The sequence below is a fragment of the Leptodactylus fuscus genome, chromosome 2, assembly GCF_031893055.1.
Source record: "Leptodactylus fuscus isolate aLepFus1 chromosome 2, aLepFus1.hap2, whole genome shotgun sequence".
Taxonomy (NCBI): Eukaryota; Metazoa; Chordata; class Amphibia; order Anura; family Leptodactylidae; genus Leptodactylus; species Leptodactylus fuscus.
This window is the reverse complement of record NC_134266.1, coordinates 99,918,863-99,941,757: the sequence shown is the minus strand read 5'-3', so window position 1 is coordinate 99,941,757 and position 22,895 is coordinate 99,918,863. Positions and strand designations below refer to the sequence as shown.

At 45.7% G+C, this 22,895-nt stretch overlaps 1 protein-coding gene across 1 annotated transcript in view; it reads right to left on the bottom strand.

The window, feature by feature from the left end:
• Positions 1-314: 314 nt before the first annotated feature.
• LOC142194886 (acidic mammalian chitinase-like) overlaps positions 315-22,895 on the bottom strand; it is a 35,640-nt gene continuing 13,059 nt past the window's right edge. The window contains exons 10-11 of the mRNA XM_075264315.1: positions 1,482-1,611; positions 315-625 (exon numbers count right to left, since the gene is read on the bottom strand). Coding sequence (XP_075120416.1) covers positions 315-625; positions 1,482-1,611 — 441 coding nt within the window. The remainder of the gene's footprint in view (positions 626-1,481; positions 1,612-22,895) is intronic.

Here is a 22,895-nt window from a genome sequence, read left to right as displayed (position 1 = left end):
AAGGGAATTCATGAGACTGAAGTGGTAGATACAGAAGGGACAATCTCATACAGAAGGGTGAGCATCTGTGACTGACACTGATCTAGATGATTTGAAGCAGACATAGATCTGGGCTTCCATAGTTTTAAGAAGGCAACAAGGAGAGTTTCACATAGAGGAAAGTAGTAAAAGAGTGTTGAAATACTATAATGGTTTTGCTCATACACATATAATTAACAAGATTAACAACACATGTATCACAATAGCATAATGAACTGACAATTTATTAGAAAGTATACATCGGCAGTTTCAGGTCAGAAAAGACAGATGTATCTTCAAGGCCAGTTGCAACAGTTGCAACTAGCCTGGAATTTTAAGACATGTGGACATTTCAATGAATAGGTAATTCTAGATGCACATACGTAATATTTGTTTGCATTCAGTGGGTTTTCATGATGGCCATCAGTTTTACCCACACAGAATTTAGGATCAACATCGTTCAGAGGTGGAGTAGTAAATGGAGGCTCTGGTGTGATGCCTCCAGGATTGACTGGAGTAGTGGTAGTATTAGTGGAGTTGGTTGTTTTTGGAGGAGATGGGTTATTGACACCACCACATATCTCTCCAGGACAGTTTACTGTTGAACCTAAATGAACAGTAGAAGAAACATTCCATGAAACTCTTCCCTATATAAAAGAAAAATTGCTCAATGGAAAAAGTTAATGAAGTTCCCATAATATATGGTGCACATTTATTCGAAGTACAAAGGTGATTTTTTTCAAGATGTTAAAGAAAACATTAAAACAGCTATATACAATGTGTCATTTAAAGTAAGGTAAAACTATACTTCTGGGTCTATGTTTCTTCAGAGACAGATATTGCAGGTATACAGCACTTTTAATACTGCTGCACTTCTATCTCAAAGGCATATTGGGAGTGCAGAGTTCAATATTTCCCATATTGCTGAGAGTTTAAGTGCAGGATAAGTGCATATGTGCCTGAGCCTGTGATCTGAAGTACACAGTAATTACAGCCTATGTACATAGGACTACTATATATAGACAACTGTTTCAAGAAAAATTGATTTGCAATCACCAGATTGCACTCGGAAATGCTGCTGTGTTTCTGCAGACCTGCGATGCCATCTCTGTCTGAAAGAACTGCATAAGTACTGTGAAACTGATTTAACTTCTAGGAAACTGCTGTAAAGACATGATGTAACCAACAACTACCTCATGTTAAGTGCAATGTGACCTGCAAGTGGGAAACTGGGACTTGTACGTGTTGGTATGCTTTTCCGGCCATAATGTCTGGAAGCACTGGCATAGTGGGGAGCTGGCAGCCCTGTTTATCTCCCTGAGAAGGCTGGAGTAACAGACTTTGCAGAGACTGCACCTGGCATCATTACAATGTAGGGTGTAAATTTCAAAAGACAGTAGATATACATGTGCCATTCAAGACAGATAGGAAGTTATTTTCCTGATGTACTAATAATTATATACCTTCCAATAAGGACTTCAGGTGGCTGATCAGTGGATACTTCCCTTCATTGCAAAAGCTTCCCTGGAAATCATCCAAATCAATGGTCCAAACCATGGCACCACCAAAACCACTTTCTTTCAAGAACCGCACCTTGAAGTAAGAAAGAGAAAATAGTCTTATTATCTTATTTATATAGCCCTAGGTTGGTAAAGGCACATTACAAAGTTTAGTGGGGGAGGCATGTAACTAATGTAACTTCCTCAGGAGGAGGTGACAATAGCTCATCCTTTACAGTCATCAGTGGTGGCTAATACATAGACCTGACTAATAATGGGGTGCAAAATAACAAATAAATTAGTTTAATTAATTAATTTGCAATGTCAAAACTACAGATAGGAGAGTGCAACCATCCCACTAGGTCGTTTTGAATAAAAACAACACATTATTGATAGAGATGAGCGAACAGTGTTCTATCGAACTCATGTTCGATCGGATATTAGGCTGTTCGGCATGTTCGAATCGAATCGAACACCGCGTGGTAAAGTGCGCCATTACTCGATTCCCCTCCCACCTTCCCTGACGCCTTTTTTGCTCCAATAACAGCGCAGGGTAGGTGGGACAGAAACTACGACACCGGTGACGTTGAAAAAAGTAGGCAAAACCCATTGGCTGCCGAAAACATGTGACCTCTAATTTAAAAGAACAGCGCCGCCCAGGTTCGCGTCATTCTGAGCTTGCAATTCACCGGGGACGGAGGTTTCCGTCCAGTTAGCTAGGGCTTAGATTCTGGGTAGGCAGGGACAGGCTAGGATAGGAAGGAGAAGACAACCAACAGCTCTTATAAGAGCTAAATTCCAGGGAGAATCTTGTCAGTGTAACGTGGCACTGACAGGCTCAATCGCCGCAACCCAGCTTTCCCAGCATCCTGAATGGAATACACTGACAGTGTATTCCCGTATACCCTATATATACACCCCAAATCCCCGTTCCAACGGTGTGCCCCCCCACCTTCACCCCAGAAATACCCTGCAAGTCCCCTAGCAATAGAATTGGGGCTATATACACCCACTATTTTTGCTACTGCCATATAGTGCCATTGTCTGACTGGGAATTCCAGGAATATATTGGGTTTACAAATACCCTCATTTCTTGCTACTGCCATATAGTGCCATTGTCTGACTGGGAATTCCAATAATATATTGGGTTTACAAATACCCTCATTTCTTGCTACTGCCATATAGTGCCAGTTTCTGACTGGGAATTCCAATAATATATTGGGTTTACAAATACCCTCATTTCTTGCTACTGCCATATAGTGCCATTGTCTGACTGGGAATTCAAAGAATATATTGGGGTTACAAATACCCTCATTTCTTGCTACTGCTATATAGTGCCTTTGTCTGACTGGGAATTCAAAGAATATATTGGGGTTACAAATACCCTCATTTCTTGCTACTGCTATATAGTGCCATTGTCTGACTGGGAATTCAAAGAATATATTGGGGTTACAAATACCCTCATTTCTTGCTACTGCCATATAGTGCCATTGTCTGACTGGGAATTCAAAGAATATATTGGGGTTACAAATACCCTCATTTCTTGCTACTGCCATATAGTGCCATTGTCTGACTGGGAATTCCAGGAATATATTGGGTTTACAAATACCCTCATTTCTTGCTACTGCCATATAGTGCCATTGTCTGACTGGGAATTCAAAGAATATATTGGGGTTACAAATACCCTCATTTCTTGCTACTGCTATATAGTGCCTTTGTCTGACTGGGAATTCAAAGAATATATTGGGGTTACAAATACCCTCATTTCTTGCTACTGCTATATAGTGCCATTGTCTGACTGGGAATTCAAAGAATATATTGGGGTTACAAATACCCTCATTTCTTGCTACTGCCATATAGTGCCATTGTCTGACTGGAAATTCCAGGAATATATTGGGTTTACAAATACCCTCATTTCTTGCTACTGCCATATAGTGCCATTGTCTGACTGGGAATTCCAAGAATATATTGGGTTTACAAATACCCTCATTTCTTGCTACTGCTATATAGTGCCTTTGTCTGACTGGGAATTCCAATAATATATTGGGTTTACAAATACCCTCATTTCTTGCTACTGCCATATAGTGCCAGTTTCTGACTGGGAATTCAAAGAATATATTGGGTTTACAAATACCCTCATTTCTTGCTACTGCCATATAGTGCCAGTTTCTGACTGGGAATTCAAAGAATATATTGGGTTTACAAATACCCTCATTTCTTGCTACTGCTATATAGTGCCTTTGTCTGACTGGGAATTCAAAGAATATATTGGGGTTACAAATACCCTCATTTCTTGCTACTGCCATATAGTGCCAGTTTCTGACTGGGAATTCAAAGAATATATTGGGTTTACAAATACCCTCATTTCTTGCTACTGCTATATAGTGCCTTTGTCTGACTGGGAATTCAAAGAATATATTGGGGTTACAAATACCCTCATTTCTTGCTACTGCCATATAGTGCCATTGTCTGACTAGGAATTCCAATAATATATTGGGTTTACAAATACCCTCATTTCTTGCTACTGCTATATAGTGCCTTTGTCTGACTGGGAATTCCAATAATATATTGGGTTTACAAATACCCTCATTTCTTGCTACTGCCATATAGTGCCAGTTTCTGACTGGGAATTCAAAGAATATATTGGGTTTACAAATACCCTCATTTCTTGCTACTGCTATATAGTGCCATTGTCTGACTGGGAATTCCAATAATATATTGGGTTTACAAATACCCTCATTTCTTGCTACTGCCATATAGTGCCAGTTTCTGACTGGGGATTCAAAGAATATATTGGGTTTACAAATACCCTCATTTCTTGCTACTGCTATATAGTGCCTTTGTCTGACTGGGAATTCAAAGAATATATTGGGGTTACAAATACCCTCATTTCTTGCTATTGCTATATAGTGCCTTTGTCTGACTGGGAATTCCAGGAATATATTGGGTTTACAAATACCCTCATTTCTTGCTACTGCCATATAGTGCCATTGTCTGACTGGGAATTCAAAGAATATATTGGGGTTACAAATACCCTCATTTCTTGCTACTGCCATATAGTGCCATTGTCTGACTGGGAATTCAAGGAATATATTGGGTTTACAAATACCCTCATTTCTTGCTACTGCTATATAGTGCCAGTTTCTGACTGGGAATTCAAAATGCGCAAGGCTCCCGGAAAGGGACGTGGACGAGGCCGTGGGCGAGGTCGGGGGAATGGTTCTGGGGAGCAAGGTAGCAGTGAAGCCACAGGGCGTCCCGTGCCTACTCCTGTGGGGCAGCAAGCATTGCGCCACTCCACAGTGCCAGGGTTGCTTGCCACATTAACTAAACTGCAGGGTACAAACCTTAGTAGGCCCGAGAACCAGGAACAGGTCTTGCAATGGCTGTCGGATAACGTTTACAGCACATTGTCCAGCAGCCAGTCAGACTCTGCCTCCTCTCCTCCTATTACCCAACAGTCTTGTCCTCCTTCCTCCCAAAATTCCCAAGCTTCACAGAACAATAACCCCAACTGTCCCTGCTCCCCAGAGCTGTTCTCCGCTCCTTTCATTGTCCCTCAACCTGCCCCTCCACGTCGCGATTCCACGAACCTAACAGAGGAGCATCTGTGTCCAGATGCTCAAACACTAGAGTCTCCTCCATCTCCGTTCGATTTGGTGGTGGATGACCAGCAACCCACCCTCATCGATGACGATGTGACGCAGTTGCCGTCAGGGCATCCAGTTGACCTGCGCATTGTGCGGGAGGAGGAGATGAGACAGGAGTTGGAAGAGGAAGTGGTGGATGATGAGGACACTGACCCGACCTGGACAGGGGAGGATGTCAAGCGGGGAAAGTAGTGTGGATGTTGAGGCAGGAGCAGCACCAAAAAGGGTAGCTAGAGGCAGAGGCAGAGGTCAGCAGCTTAGGCGAAGCCAGGCCACACCCGGAATCTCCCAAGATGTTCCAGTTCGTACCCAGCCCCGAAAAACTCCTACCTCGAGGGCACGTGTCTCGAAGGTGTGGAGTTTTTTCAAGGAATGCGCCAAGGACAGATATAGTGTTGTTTGCACAATTTGCCTCTCGAAATTGATTAGGGGCTCTGAGAAGAGCAACCTGTCCACCACTTCAATGCGCCATCATTTGGAATCCAAGCACTGGAATCAGTGGCAGGCAGCAACGGCAGGACAAAGGCCGCCTGCCGTTCACGCCTCTGCCTCTGCCACTGCCACTGCTACTGCTGACTGTGCTGGCGATGCACTCCAGAGGACGAGCCAGGACACCACTTCATCTGCCTCCGCCACTTTGTTGACTTCTTCCTCATCCTCCCCTGTTCCTGTCTTATCTCCTTCTCCTGCACCATCAAAGGCACCATCAGGCGCTTCTTTACAACAACCCACCATCTCTCAGACATTGGAGCGGTGGCAGAAATACACCGCTAACCACCCACATGCGCAAGCCTTGAACGCCAACATCGCTAAACTGCTGGCCCAGGAGATGTTGGCGTTCCGGCTTGTTGAAACTCCCGCCTTCCTGGACCTGATGGCAACTGCGGCACCTCGCTATGCTGTCACTAGCCGTCACTACTTCTCCCGGTGTGCCGTCCCCGCCTTGCACCAGCACGTGTCACTCAACATCAGGCGGGCCCTTAGTTCCGCGCTTTGCACAAAGGTCCACTTGACCACCGACGCGTGGACAAGTGCATGCGGACAGGGACGCTACATTTCACTGACGGCACACTGGGTGAATGTAGTTGAGGCTGGGACTGCTCCCCAAACTGGCCCAGTGTACCTCGTCTCCCCGCCTAACATTCCTGGCAGGGACACAAGAAGAACACCCCCCTCCTCCTCCTCCTCCACCGCCTCCTCCTCCGCCACCGCCTCCTCCTCTGCTGTTAGATTGACCCCAGCTACGAGTTGGAAACGTTGCAGCACTGGCGTTGGTAGACGTCAGCAGGCCGTGCTGAAGCTGATCAGCTTGGGGGACAGACAGCACACTGCCTCCGAGGTGAGGGATGCCCTCCTCGATGAGACGGCAATATGGTTTGAGCCGCTGCACCTGGGCCCAGGCATGGTCGTTTGTGATAACGGCCGGAACCTGGTAGCAGCTCTGGAGCTTGCCGGACTCCAACATGTTCCATGCCTGGCCCACGTCTTCAACCTAGTGGTGCAACGTTTCCTAAAGAGCTACCCCAATGTTCCAGAGCTACTGGTGAAAGTGCGGCGCATGTGCGCCCACTTTCGCAAGTCGACAGTAGCCGCTGCTAGCTTAAAATCTCTCCAGCAACGCCTGCATGTGCCACAACACCGGCTTTTGTGCGACGTCCCCACACGCTGGAACTCAACATTTCAGATGTTGAATAGAGTGGTTGAGCAGCAGAGACCTTTGATGGAATACCAGCTACAAAACCCTAGGGTGCCACAAAGTCAGCTGCCTCAGTTTCTCATCCATGAGTGGCCATGGATTGGAGACCTTTGTGACATCCTACGGGTGTTTGAGGAGTCCACAAGGAGGGTGAGCTCTGAGGATGCGATGGTGAGCCTTACAATCCCGCTCTTGTGTGTTCTGAGAGAATCCCTGATTGACATCAGGGATAACTCAGATCACACAGAGGAGTCAGGGATAGCATCCGATCCGTCACAGCTGGAGAGTAGGTCCACACATCTGTCCGCTTCATCGCGTTTAATGGAGGAGGAGGAGGAGGAGGAGGAAGAAGAGTTGTCCGATGATGTGATGGTGATACAGGAGGCTTCCGGGCAACTTCGAATCGTCCCATCGTCCCGAATTGTTGCAGCGCGGATGGGTAGACATGGACGATGAGGAAGAAATGGAGATTGAACTTTCCGGTGGGGCCAGAGGAGTCATGCCAACTAACACTGTGGCAGACATGGCTGAGTTCATGTTGGGGTGCTTTACAACCGACAAGCGTATTGTCAAAATCATGGAGGACAACCAGTACTGGATCTTTGCTATCCTTGACCCCCGGTATAAAAACAACATCTCCTCTTTTATTCCGGTAGAGGGGAGGGCCAATCGCATAAATGCTTGCCACAAGCAATTGGTGCAGAATATGATGGAGATGTTTCCAGCATGTGACGTTGGCGGCAGGGAGGGCAGTTCCTCCAGTAGGCGACCAAGTTCTCACCGGTCCACACAAACGAGGGGCACACTGTCTAAGGTCTGGGACACCTTGATGGCACCCCCTCGCCAAAGTGCCGCCACGGAGGGTCCTAGTGTCACCAGGCGTGAGAAGTATAGGCGCATGTTGCGGGAATACCTTTCCGACCACAGCCCTGTCCTCTCCGACCCCTCTGCGCCCTACACGTATTGGGTGTCGAAGTTGGACCTGTGGCTTGAACTTGCCCTATATGCCTTGGAGGTGCTGTCCTGTCCTGCCGCCAGCATCCTATCTGAGAGGGTGTTCAGTGCAGCCGGTGGCATCATCACTGACAAGCGCACCCGTCTGTCAGCTGAGAGTGCCGACCGGCTCACTTTGATAAAAATGAACCACCACTGGATAGAGCCTTCATTTTCGTGCCCACCTGTGTAAAGCACCCCAACATGAAACTCCATGTCTGTGCTCAACCTCTCCAATTCCTCCGCATCCTCATACTTATCCACCATAAGCGTTGCACAATTCTGCTAATACTAGGCTCCCTCCACCCTGATTTCCCCCAACTCTGCTGGTTAGAGGCTCCCTCCACCCTGATTTCCCCCAACTCTGCTGGTTAGAGGCTCCCTCCACCCTGATTTCCCCCAACTCTGTTGGTTAGAGGCTCCCTCCACCCTGATTTCCCACAACTCTGCTGGTTAGAGGCTCCCTCCACCCTGATTTCCAACAACTCTGCTGGTTAGAGGCTCCCTCCACCCTGATTTCCCACAACTCTGCTGGTTAGAGGCTCCCTCCACCCTGATTTCCCACAACTCTGCTGTTTAGAGGCTCCCACCACCATGAATTGGTCCAAACTGGGCTGTTTAGAGGCTCCCTCCACCATGAATTTGCCCAAACTGGGCTGGTTAGAGGCTCCCTCCACCATGAATTTGCCCAAACTGGGCTGTTTAGAGGCTCCCTCCACCATGAATTGGTCCAAACTGGGCTGTTTAGAGGCTCCCTCCACCATGAATTGGTCCAAACTGGGCTGTTTAGAGGCTCCCTCCACCATGAATTTGCCCAAACTGGGCTGTTTAGAGGCTCCCTCCACCATGAATTGGTCCAAACTGGGCTGTTTAGAGGCTCCCTCCACCATGAATTGGTCCAAATTGGGGTTTTTAGAGGCTCCCTCCACCATGAATTTGCCCAAACTGGGCTGGTTAGAGGCTCCCTCCACCATGAATTTGCCCAAACTGGGCTGTTTAGAGGCTCCCTCCACCATGAATTGGTCCAAACTGGGGTTTTTAGAGGCTCCCTCCACTATGAATTTGCCCAAACTGGGCTGGTTAGAGGCTCCCTCCACAATGAATTGGTCCAAACTGGGCTGTTTAGAGGCTCCCTCCACCATGAATTGGTCCAAACTGGGGTTTTTTAGAGGCTCCCTCCACCATGAATTTGCCCAAACTGGGCTGGTTAGAGGCTCCCTCCACCATGAATTTGCCCAAACTGGGCTGTTTAGAGTCTCCCTCCACCATGAATTGGTCCAAACTGGGCTGTTTAGAGGCTCCCTCCACCATGAATTGGTGCAAACTGGGGTTTTTAGAGGCTCCCTCCACCATGAATTTGCCCAAACTGGGCTGGTTAGAGGCTCCCTCCACCATGAATTTGCCCAAACTGGGCTGTTTAGAGGCTCCCTCCACCATGAATTGGTCCAAACTGGGGTTTTTAGAGGCTCCCTCCACCATGAATTTGCCCAAACTGGGCTGGTTAGAGGCTCCCTCCACCATGAATTTGCCCAAACTGGGCTGTTTAGAGGCTCCCTCCACCATGAATTGGTCCAAACTGGGCTGTTTAGAGGCTCCCTCCACCATGAATTGGTCCAAACTGGGGTTTTTAGAGGCTCCCTCCACCATGAATTTGCCCAAACTGGGCTGTTTAGAGGCTCCCTCCACCATGAATTGGTCCAAACTGGGCTGTTTAGAGGCTCCCTCCACCATAAATTGGTCCAAACTGGGGTTTTTAGAGGCTCCCTCCACCATGAATTTGCCCAAACTGGGCTGGTTAGAGGCTCCCTCCACCATGAATTTGCCCAAACTGGGCTGTTTAGAGGCTCCCTCCACCATGAATTGGTCCAAACTGGGCTGTTTAGAGGCTCCCTCCACCATGAATTGGTCCAAACTGGGGGTTTTAGAGGCTCCCTCCACCATGAATTTGCCCAAACTGGGCTGGTTAGAGGCTCCCTCCACCATGAATTTACCCAAACTGGGCTGTTTAGAGGCTCCCTCCACCATGAATTGGTCCAAACTGGGGTTTTTAGAGGCTCCCTCCACCATGAATTTGCCCAAACTGGGCTGGTTAGAGGCTCCCTCCACCATGAATTTGCCCAAACTGGGCTGTTTAGAGGCTCCCTCCACCATGAATTGGTCCAAACTGGGCTGTTTAGAGGCTCCCTCCACCATGAATTGGTCCAAACTGGGGTTTTTAGAGGCTCCCTCCACCATGAATTGGTCCAAACTGGGGTTTTTAGAGGCTCTCTCCACCATGAATTTGCCCAAACTGGGCTGTTTAGAGGCTCCCTCCACCATGAATTGGTCCAAACTGGGGTTTTTAGAGGCTCCCTCCACCATGAATTTGCCCAAACTGGGCTGTTTAGAGGCTCCCTCCACCATGAATTGGTCCAAACTGGGGTTTTTAGAGGCTCCCTCCACCATGAATTTGCCCAAACTGGGCTGGTTAGAGGCTCCCTCCACCATGAATTTGCCCAAACTGGGCTGTTTAGAGGCTCCCTCCACCATGAATTGGTCCAAACTGGGCTGTTTAGAGGCTCCCTCCACCATGAATTGGTCCAAACTGGGGTTTTTAGAGGCTCCCTCCACCATGAATTTGCTCAAACTGGGCTGGTTAGAGGCTCCCTCCACCATGAATTTGCCCAAACTGGGCTGTTTAGAGGCTCCCTCCACCATGAATTGGTCCAAACTGGGGTTTTTAGAGGCTCCCTCCACCATGAATTTGCCCAAACTGGGCTGGTTAGAGGCTCCCTCCACCATGAATTTGCCCAAACTGGGCTGTTTAGAGGCTCCCTCCACCATGAATTGGTCCAAACTGGGCTGTTTAGAGGCTCCCTCCACCATGAATTGGTCCAAACTGGGGTTTTTAGAGGCTCCCTCCACCATGAATTTGCCCAAACTGGGCTGGTTAGAGGCTCCCTCCACCATGAATTTGCCCAAACTGGGCTGTTTAGAGGCTCCCTCCACCATGAATTGGTCCAAACTGGGGTTTTTAGAGGCTCCCTCCACCATGAATTTGCCCAAACTGGGCTGGTTAGAGGCTCCCTCCACCATGAATTTGCCCAAACTGGGCTGTTTAGAGGCTCCCTCCACCATGAATTGATCCAAACTGGGCTGTTTAGAGGCTCCCTCCACCATGAATTGGTCCAAACTGGGGTTTTTAGAGGCTCCCTCCACCATGAATTTGTCCAAACTGGGCTGTTTAGAGGCTCCCTCCACCATGAATTGGTCCAAACTGGGCTGTTTAGAGGCTCCCTCCACCATGAATTGGTCCAAACTGGGGTTTTTAGAGGCTCCTCCACCATGAATTTGCCCAAACTGGGGTTTTTAGAGGCTCCCTCCACCATGAATTTGCCCAAACTGGGCTGGTTAGAGGCTCCCTCCACAATGAATTGGTCCAAACTGGGCTGTTTAGAGGCTCCCTCCACCATGAATTGGTCCAAACTGGGGTTTTTAGAGGCTCCCTCCACCATGAATTTGCCCAAACTGGGCTGGTTAGAGGCTCCCTCCACCATGAATTTACCCAAACTGGGCTGTTTAGAGGCTCCCTCCACCATGAATTGGTCCAAACTGGGGTTTTTAGAGGCTCCCTCCACCATGAATTTGCCCAAACTGGGCTGGTTAGAGGCTCCCTCCACCATGAATTTGCCCAAACTGGGCTGTTTAGAGGCTCCCTCTACCATGAATTGGTCCAAACTGGGCTGTTTAGAGGCTCCCTCCACCATGAATTGGTCCAAACTAGGGTTTTTAGAGGCTCCCTCCACCATGAATTGGTCCAAACTGGGGTTTTTAGAGGCTCCCTCCACCATGAATTTTCCCAAACTGGGGTGTTTAGAGGCTCCCTCCATCATGAATTGGTCCAAACTGGGGTTTTTAGAGGCTCCCTCCACCATGAATTTTCCCAAACTGGGGTGTTTAGAGGCTCCCTCCACCATGAATTTGCCCAAACTCTGCTGGTTAGAGGCTCAATCCACTCTGATTTTCAAAACAAATGTTGGTGCCAACCTCAACTTACTACAAAGGCCAAATTCACTGCTGATGACAAGCTCTCCTCACTGCAAGTGCCAAATACACATGTTTCAAGGTGTTTTCCTACTGTCAGAGAGGTGGTATTGAGTGTGTAAAGTGTGTAGTTGTTAGTCTGTGATGTTGGGGTAATAGAGGGTCTTTGGTGTGTTAGATGCCCCCAGACATGCTTCCCCTGCTGTCCCAGTGTCATTCCAGAGGTGTTGGCATCATTTCCTGGGGTGTCATAGTGGACTTGGTGACCCTCCAGACACGGATTTGGGTTTCCCCCTTAACGAGTATATGTTCCCCATAGACTATAATGGGGTTCGAAACCCGTTCGAACACACGAACAGTGAGCGGCTGTTCGATTCGAATTTTGAACCTCGAACATTTTAGTGTTTGCTCATCTCTAATTATTGATAATCAAGTTAAAATTCCTAACAAAACCACCAAAACAACCCCACAAAATAAGAAAAGTATACGGTTGTGTATACACTTAACACTACCTTAGTAAAGAACAAGTGGGTGTGTACATAAAGCTGGTATCCACAAATCTGATTAATAATTTATCCCACCCATGTTTCGTAATCACAGTGGGTCTATGCAATAGGAAGCCTCAGCCAATGATATTAGTATCCAATCTATTGGCCAGTTACAATGTATTTTTAAGCTCCCTTAAAGGGATACCAGCTAATGCCAGAATAGAACCAGCCAGTCATTACCAGTGTGGAGGATGGCAGCTTGTGTAACCTCCATCTTAGATTTCAGACATGTGGTCCTGCCATGTGCTCACAGACTCCATTTTGGACTTTGAGGCCATGTGGTCTACTACAACTCACCTTTGTTCAAGAGAACTCACACCCCCCTCAGCCCTCAGGCAGGTGTGACCTTATCCAATAGACATGCATCAGGACTACTGTTACAACTCCTCCACCAATCATGTTATGCTAATTATCCTAATTATCCTAGCCAAACCTGTTTTGTCTATGCAATGTGTTATATACTGCTGTATTGTTACCATTAAAGACAGAACACACTTTACACACACAAGCTGTTTGTGGAGTGAGTTTCTCTGAGCCTGGCTTATGAAAAGGGAAAAGACAACTTTATTAATCTGGACTTCAATACGGTGATACTTAGAGCGGATTGTGCTCACAGAAAATGGCACCCAATGTGGGGCCAGAGGTCAATTACTACGCATCCAGAAAAAAACACACAGAAAGGACACCAGGACATGGAAAAGTAGGAAAATGGTTCAAAAAAAAAAAAAAAAAAAAAGCAGCTGCCAAGGTAAGAAGATATATTCATACAATTTCCATGTTTCCACTTTTTCCTGTCCATGTGGCCTCTCTGGATGCCGGGTGAGTTGTAAGAAATGTAAATCCTCTGGTCTTTTTAAAGAACTCTGTTTTATGAAGAAGTATCCGTATTTGAAGAATATGCATCCCATTTAGTTTGTTTGTGTGTTGGACTCTGTAGAATGTTAAGAAAAGATTAGCCAGGAAAGATCAGGCCACTGCTATCTAGAGTCTAGTAGCCCGGGGCTAGTGTATGGTTTTCTTGTGAGTAGTTAACACTTATGTGCCGAAAGATATTCTGCGAGGATTTGTGGTAAGACATTGCCAGAATTAAGCGCTTAGGACGCCCGAGAGTTATCTTTTTGGAGGATCTACTACAAGTAGTGTGTCCATAAGCGTAGGAGGCCCAAGGGGTATGGTACCGTTTGTATCCCTGTGAGGTTCGACACAGAAGATTAGGCAAATCATGGAGGGTTTGCCTGGGTAGTGTAGGCTGATTTTAGAAATAGATGAAGTCCAGCTATAGAGATTGAGAGCAAATGAGGAATTTATGAGTGTGACCGAATGAAGGCTATGATTTGCAAGAAAGTGGTAGATTTATAGACAATATACTGTCATTTATAGACAGTATATTGTCTATAAATTTGGAATTTTATTAGGATTTGAGTAGGTGCCTGATTAGTAAGAACAGAGGTGGTATGGTAGATAGATTTGGGAGACCAGTGGCCACGATAAAAAATTATTTTTGATTTTTAATCCATATTATAAGCTCTCCCATTTCTTCTGCCTGGTGCACTGATTGGCACTAACGTCATTGAGTTGTTTGTACTTGTGGATGTGTGGGAGCTTGAGAAAGTTATGTTTACTTATATCAGATAGTCTGAATGATCTGACAATTTAAAACATGGCTAAACTGTGAATTATAGTGTATAAATCCCTTTGTAAATATAATTCCTATGCTATGTGCCATGCGTGTCTAAACCAGTTTGACCACATGGGAAAGAGAGATAAAGGCCAGCTCTTTGTATGTTAATGAAAGGAATCTAATTGATTTTGGAGACAATTGTTTGGAGCCTGGTTGATTGGAAGTGTGGCAGAAACTTTCATAAGAAGTATGGCAGAGATGGTTGAAAGATGATAAACCAGTTGAACAATTCAAAATATAGATGAAAGTAATAAAGGAAGTGATGAAGAAAAAAAAAGATGTAGAAAGACGACAAATGGAAATAAGGTGTTATACAAAGGTTTTACGAGAAATATTCCAATCCCATGTGAGGAGGGGGGGTGCTAAATGCCTCGAAAGAAGGGCCATTAAAACCCTGAGTTAGATCTAATTTCTATTGCAGACAGACCCACACCTACACTACAAGAGGAGGTTGATTTCCATGGTGAGGGAGTGAAAGATAATTCTGGGGAGGAGGAGTCCGGAAAAGAGTAATTGGATGCTGCCTTTGAGCGTGGTGCTAATCCAGTATGTGGATGACCAGATTTGCCCCCAGGCAGGAGATATGTATGCAAGCATCAATATCTCTGTCTTGCTTGTTAACAGCTTGTAAAGCATCCAAGTCTAAGTCTGCAGTTCTGCCCTACTAAGGTTATTTTTGTATGTCATTCAGGTGCTAGACTTCAGCCATACAAGAGCTCACACCCCCTAATGGCGTGACATAACTTAGGAAATTTTTATGCCTTGTGTCCTGCTGTCGACAGTGGATCAGTAATGCATCCTAGAGCTTCCTAATTATGATAAGATCTTTTCTCTTTACTGTACTTGAGATTTTAGGATATGAAGCAGCAGCGCTTACTCAAAGCTATGGACACCAACAAAGACCAGTAGCTTACTATTCTTCTAGATTAGACCCAGTGTCCAGAGGAGAGCCTTCTTGTGTTAGGGCTGTAACAGCGGTCTAACAGTCCCTGGAGAAAAATGCCGATATACATAGTATATAGTGTCTCAGGTCCAGACTAAGTGTGCCGTATTTATGACACACTTCATCCCTCTACCCTGTTAACAATAGATTCAAGGGGGAAAGGACAAAGGACAGCAGTAAAATAACCTGTACATACATGTATTTTCCGATGAACTGTATTTAAATGATGAATGTATTGCTAATTTTGATTTTGAGCTCTTTTATAGATGTTTTGGATTTGGAAAAATGGCGGATCCTGCACCAGATATGCTGTGGTCACTGAAAACAAGGTAAAGCAAGCAGAACCATTACCCCCACAGGCCTCAGCTCAAGAAGCTGAGTTGGAAACAGGCCTCACTGAAACGGTGTAAAACAGCTGAGGGTAGGCCCGCTATTCCCCTGATATAGAATACAACTATGGTCTGATCTGGAGAGCAAGAGCTTTCCTTACGTTTAATGGTAAGCCTATAAAGAACTTCCAGGCTATTCAGGAACTGATGCAGGCCTTACTTCTACCCGAACAGGAGGGTATAGTCAAATGTCAAGGCACCCACCAAGGCTGTTACAAAAGAAAGTAGAGGTAACGCAAAGGCAGATGCTGCCGCCAAACCAGCTGCAGAAAAGCCTAGGGAACATGCCTCAACACTGGAGGTCACCATACCAGAGTAAGTTTCTCAGCTCTCTTTTCAGGTTCTCAAAACATTGCAAGACCAAACTGGTCCAGAAGGAAAGAAGACTTGGGAGCAGCAAGGTGAACAAGGCTGATGGCCAGTGGTAAGAGAGCATATTGCAAAAGATACTTGTTAAGCCCAATATATTAATCTACTAGCAGGGGGACCCGGATTCGCACGGGTATATTTCATTTTTTGTTTGTGTAGTGGCCCCATAAGAATTGTCCAGTTTTGCACTGGTGTATTTTGTATATGATTTGTGTGTTTCCACAAGCATCTCAATTCGGATATCAGTGAAAAACCTGCGATCGGTTATTAAGGAGACCTGGAGTAAAGCTGTGTGCATGTGACCTTGTATAACAGTGCACAGTACCCTGCCCCTTTAAAGCTGACATAAGGCAGTGAAGACAAATGGCTGGGTTGCTATGGAAACCTGGAGTAAAACTCTAATATGTGATACTCTGTGCAGAGCCGTGTATCTAATCCTCTGGCGTGTGGTATTGTGTGCAGTGGTGCGTATCTAATCCTCTGGCGTGTGGAATTGTGTGAAGACGCATGTATCTAATCCTTTGGCGGTTGGTACTGTGAGCAGACATGCATATTTAATCCTCTCATGTGTGGTACTGTGTGCTGACTTGTGTATCTAATCCTCCAGCATGTGGTACTGTGTGCATACGCGCATAGCTAATCCCCTGGCATGTGATACTGTGTGCTGGTTTGTGTATCTAATCCTCCAGCATGTGGTACTGTGTGCAGACACGCATATCTAATCCTCCAGTGTGTGGTACTGTGTGCAAATACGTGTATCTAATTCTTTGACGTGTGGTACTGTGTGCAGATGAGTGTATATAACCCTCTCCGTGTGGTATTGTGCACAGTAGCATGTATCTAATCCTTCAGCGTGTGGTATTGTGTGCAGTGGCGCGTATCTAATCCTCCATCATGTGCTATTGTGCAAAGACGTACATATCTAATCCTCCGGCATGTGGATGTGTGTACAGACATGCGTATCTAATCCTTTGGCATGTGTAACTGTGTATAGACGCACGTATCTAATCCTCTGGTGTGTGGTACTGTGTACTAACATGTGTATCTAATCACCTGGCATGTGGTACTGTGTGCATAAATGTGTATCTAACCCTCCCCGTGTTGTATTGTGTGCAGTAGTGCGTATCTAATCCTTCGCCGTACAGAATTTTTTGCAGGGGCGCGTATCTAATCCTCCATTGTGTGGTATTGTGCAAAGATGTGCGTATCTAATCCTCCAGCGTGTGGAACCGTGCGCAGACGGGTGTATTTAATCCTGCGGAATGTGGAACTGTGCACAGACTTGCGTATCTATTCCTACAGCATGTGGTATTGTGTAAAGACGTGCGTATCTAATCCTGCGGCATGTGTAACTGTGTATAGATGCACATATCTAATCCTCTGGTGTGTAAAACTGTGTGAAGACGCGAATATATACTCCTATGGCATGTGGAATTGTGTGTAGATCCGCGTATCTAATCCTGTGGCATGTGTAACTGTGTGCATTGTCACGTATCCAATCCTCCGGCGTGTGGTATTGTGTGCAGTTGCGCATAGCTAATCCTGTGGCATGTGGAACTGTGTGCAGATGTCTGTATCTAATCCTCCTGCATGTGGTATTGTGTGCAGTGGTGTGTATCTAATCCTCTGGTGTGTGGTACTGTGTGCAGACATACATATCTAATCCTCCGGCCAGCGTGTGGTGTGAAGATGCATATATCTAATTCTCTGGCGTGTGATACTGTGTGCTGACTTGTGTATTTTTTCCTCTGGCGTGTGGTACTTTGTGCAGATGCATGTATCTAATCTCTGGCATGTGGTACTGTGTGTTGACTTGTGCATCTAATCCCCCAGTGTGTGGTGCTGTGTGTAGACGTGTGTATTTAATCCTCTGGCATGTGGAACTGTGTGCAGATGCACGTATCTAATCTTCCAGCATGTTTTACTGTGTGCTGACTTGTGTATCTAATCCTCCAGAATTTGGTACTGTGTACAGACGTGCGTATCTTATCCTCCCACATGTGATACTGTGTGCTGACATGCGTATCTAATCCTCTGGCAGACACGTGTATGTAATCCTCCCCATGTGGTATTGTGTGCAGATGTGCGTATCTAATCCTCCCTGTGTGGTATGTGTGAAGATGTGTGTATCTAATCCTCCGGCTTGTGGTACTGTGTGAAGATGTGCGTATCTAATCCTCTGGTGTGTGGTTCTTTGTGCAGATGCGTGTATCTAATCCTCTGGCATGTGGTACTGTGGGCAGACGCATTTATCTAATCCTCTGGCATGTCATACTATGTGCTGACCTGTGTATCTAATCCTCCAGTATGTGGTACTTTGTGCAGACACGCATATCTAATCCCCTGGCGTGTGGAACTGTGTGCAGACGCACATATCTAATCATTCAGCATGTGGTACTTTGTGCAGACGTGCGTATCTAATCCTCCTTAGATTGGTACTTTGTGCAGACGTGAGTATCTAATCCTCTGGCATGTGATAATGTGTGCTGACCTGTGTATCTAATCCTCCAGCGTGTGGTACTTTGTGCAGATGCATGTATCTAATCCTCTGGCATGTGGAACTGTGTGCAAACGCGCATATCTAATCTTTTGGCGTGTGTTACTTTGTGCAAACACACGCATCTAATCCTCTGGTGTGTAGAACTGTGTGCAGACGCGTGTATCTAGTCCTCTGCCGTGTGCTACTGTGTGCTGACCTGTGTATCTAATCCTGTGATGCGTGTATCTCAGCTTGGATAACAGTGTTGGATTGTACATGTGGAGTGACCGTGTATATGGCAGTTGGAATATGAGTGAAAGACTTGCAGGTTTGTTTTGGCTAATGGGGGGTCAGGGTTTTGGGAAAGCTGTATCTCCAGAATGGTGTGTCCGAGTGAGTTGGGTTCTCATCTTAAAGGGGTATTCCCATCTACATAATCATATCCATATTTGTAGATAATTAAAAGTTAAACATTTTTGCAAATATAAGCAATTAAAAATTCTGCAGAGTTTTAAAGATTTTCTCTAACTTTCTTGGTGGTGACGTTCTGTTATCGTGATCGGTTGCCATGGATACGACCACTAATGCAGAAACTTTCTATGGTCTGGGACTTGTCAGGAACCAGCTATGATGTCCTTATTGTAGCTGGGTTATCAGGCAAGAAAACTACAAGTATGAGAAAATATCCTGACCACAATAAGGACATCATGGCTGATTCTCTGACCTTAGAAAGTTTCTGCATTAGTGGTCGTATCCATGGCAACCGATCAAGATAACAGACTCTCACCACTAAGAAAGTTAGAGAAAATCTTTAAAACTCTGCAGAATTTTTAATTACTTATATTTGCAAAAATGTTTAACTTTTAATTATCTACAAATTTAAAAATAATTATGTAGATGGGAATACCCCTTTAAACCTTCCCGGATACCTGAAGTATCTGTGTGCCAAATTTGGTGAAGATCGGTCCAGTCGTTTGGTCGCACATAGAGAATAGACAGACAGAAATTCATTTTTATAAGATAGAGAGATATGTGGGTGAGGGATAATGGGGGGATGGGGCAGGTAGGTGATGCCAGTCGATTGGAGTTGTTAGTTATCCGCTAACTGTAATAAACACTGTCCTATCAGACAGTAAATCAGGGGAGGAGATAGAATCCTAAACGTGACAGCTAGTCACCTCCCTGAAAGGTACAATATAATGTAAAATGGGAGTACAAACAACAATAATGGAAAAAAGTGAAGGAGTCAGAATTTAGTAGTGCAGTGAGAGTCTGCGATGGAGGGAGGTCATAACACAAGTACTGAGTAGAGTAGATGGGCCGAGGAGACACCAAAAACACACAGGGATAGTGAGAGTATACCTGGTCAATTAGAATTAAAGCTACAAACAGTTGATGACTATATTTGAGCAAAACATTACCCCAACCACATAATAAAAAAACCGCATGACTCTCGGACATGAGTCAACTATTCCCCAAGATCAAACCATTCGCATAGTCCGAGGGAAGATTGCCACCCAAGGCCGAGGGGCCACGACACAGGACCCCTGGGCCCCAGGCGGGGGCCCCCCCAAGGGAACATAAACTATAGAGTTGTGCTAAAAAATAAATGAGTTCTATGCAGTGTAATTAAGCACAGCTATGAAAGTTACGTTTAAATTGGTGCTATTCTTTATCAGCCCTATCAAAGACAACTGGGAACATGCGAATTTAATACTCATTTTAAACAGTAATGCAACTTAGCTATTAACTAGTGTCCCGTTCCGTTTAAAGGGGCTCTATTACTGGGAAAAGTCATTTTTATCTAAACACATGCTTGCATAGGCTTTAGAAAGTCTATTTCACACTTACCTTTTGTATGTAGATTGCCTCAGTGGTCTCGGAATAAGTCCGTTTTTATTCATATGCTAATGAACTTCCAGCCAGTACAGGAAGTTCCCAGCAGCCTCCTCTCTCCTATTATCTCCTATGTGTGTGAAGCAAACAGGAAGCTGAGTCATCAGCAGCAGCAGCAGCCTCCCATAGAAAACAATAGCAGAGAGTGCACGATCTATCGTGCACCAGTCTAATTAGCATATGAAAAAAAAGGACTTATTCAGAAACCACTGAGGCAATCTATATACTAAAGGTAGGTGTGAAATAGACTTTCTAAAGGCTATGCAAAGATGTGATTAGTTAAAAATGACTTTTCCTAGTGATAGAGCCCCTTTAAAACTGTTTGCACAGTCAGGGGTAAGGTTGCAATCCAAGCCCGCGGAGCACACCAATTGACCCCAGAGACTCGGACGGGGCCCCCCCAAGGATACACAAAATCTACAGAACATGAAAAGATCTAAACTAAATCCTATGAGACTCAACTTAATAAACAGTATTGACAATTAAGGTGTGGGTTAATATTTTTTCTTATTGGCTATGTCTGAAAAAATTAAGAATGCATATGCTCTCATGTTCAAATCAATTCTTAAAAGCGTAAGCTCCATTAAAAGGGGAGCACTAACTTGTCAAAGAGAAAAATGTACAAAACTGAACCTTGGCCATATGTCCAGGCCTGGAAAGAAAAGTATGCGAGTCCACTTGAAGTATAGTAATTACTTGGTAAAAACATAACAGGTAGCCATTAGTCCATTCAAGGTGAACACCCCCATTAAGTCGGTGGTGGATAGGATGGTAATACCCACAGATCATCTTGTCAAGTCCAAAAGCCAAAGTGAGATAAAAGTGAACTGGTAGGTCTGTTTTAGTGGCTGTTTTAGATATAAGTATAGGTATAACGTCTAAGACAGCAAGAACAAAAACGTGTACCTGTTCAATGGTATGTAAGTTACACAAGGTCCTTGGGCAAACAAACTATGTCTTCCAAATGCACTGTGATGATATGCTTTCAGCATACAATCACCTTCCTCGCCTTTGGGGATTTAGGTTTGCAGTTATGATCTTTTCTCTCCACCTCTGGAAGTTGCGGCCATGCATTTATGTCGACTGACAAGGCCTGCCACGATGGAATAGGGATCGGAGGGATATCCAGTTGATTCCAGGCTGCCGCCAAGTCCTCTGGAGAACGTATCACAATTCTGCGTCCTTGTTTGAGTACGGCAAGCCCGAAAGGAAATAGCCAATTGCAGTCCTTTTTCCTTCAATGCTTCTAGTAGTGGTCTTAGTATGCGGCTTTTGGCTAGCATTGTAGGAGCCAGGTCTTGATACAGCTGTAAAACAGATTGTTCATAATAAAGCAGCCGTTTCTCTCTGGCTGCATTGAGTACCGCTACTGTGTCTATCGACGTCAGCAGGCTGCAGATAATGTCTCGGTGGTTCTGAAGCCGGGGGTTTAGGCCTAATAGCACGATGCATGCGCTCCATCTGAATGGCTTCAGCCCTCTCCTGGCCCAGAAGCAATGTGAAAATGGATGCCATTATGTTTCTCAGGTCTTCTGGGGGATAGGACTCAGGTAGGCCCTTTAGACGAATGTTTCACCTTCTATTCCTGTTTTCCAGGTCCTCAAGAATGTGCAGGCTTTATTAATCTGTGTGTGGTGCAGGATGACATGCTGCTCCACAGTGTGTGAGTGAGATGTGAGCTCTGTGCAAGCTAGCTCCAGGGAGTCTACTCTGTGATCCAGGTCCTGCATGTCTGCACATAGAGCGGCAAGCTCTGCCATGACTGGGGCAATTGCTTGGGCCCAGGGGTGAACCATGGCTTTCTGCCGCCTGAAGCGGAGTGGAGGGGGCAGGGCCGAGCGGAGCGGAGCTTTAGCAGGCAGAGAGCAGGCAGGGAGATGACCTGCTCTCTTGTCCTGCTTGTCTTGTCAGCTTGTCCTGGACTGGCTTAGGTCAGCAAAAATGCCGCCCTCCCCGTGGCCCTGGCATAGCGCCGCCTGAAGCGGTCGCTTCAGGTCGCCTCATGGGAGGTGCGGCACTGCTTGGGCCAAAACCTTGCGTAGGAAAGATTTGGTGATAGTAGTAGAAATGGTGTCTGACCTGTCCACACTAGTAACGCTCTCCATGTCCAAGGCATCAGCGGCATCCCCCTGTTGTATTTCTTCCTGCGCCATCTCACAGGCCAGAGCGGGAGAACGGGCTGTCTTCTTCCTAAAGAATTTTTGCATTTCTGCCTGCTGATTTCTCCCATTGAGAGCTCCAGGAGGATCCAGACTCCTTTCTCTGCCATTTTTTTCCATTTTAGCCTCTGTTTGCGTATCTCAGGGAGGTTTTTAACTCTATGTCCAACGGAGCTGCAGGTTCAGGCTTCCATCGGCATCGACGGTCAGGCTCCGCCCCCTAATCAGATCTTTTTCTATGGCGGTCTGAAATTGGTCTAAGGCTGGTACCCTAGCTGTTAGGGGATAATATGTGGCTCTGCATGAAACACCCCGTTCTGCACACCATGGAAAAAAAATATAATCTCTTCCATGATTTTTAAGTTGTACTGTAAACAACAATAAAAGTAATGTTTTAACTCAACTATTCAAAGCATTGGAGTGCAGGAAGTTTTATTCCATTTATAAGCTCTACTTTATTTTTGCTGGGGGTTACTTTGCCCTATAGGTGCATTTATTTTATCACTGATCTATGAGTCGCTAACAAATACACTGATTGATTGTGTATCTAGA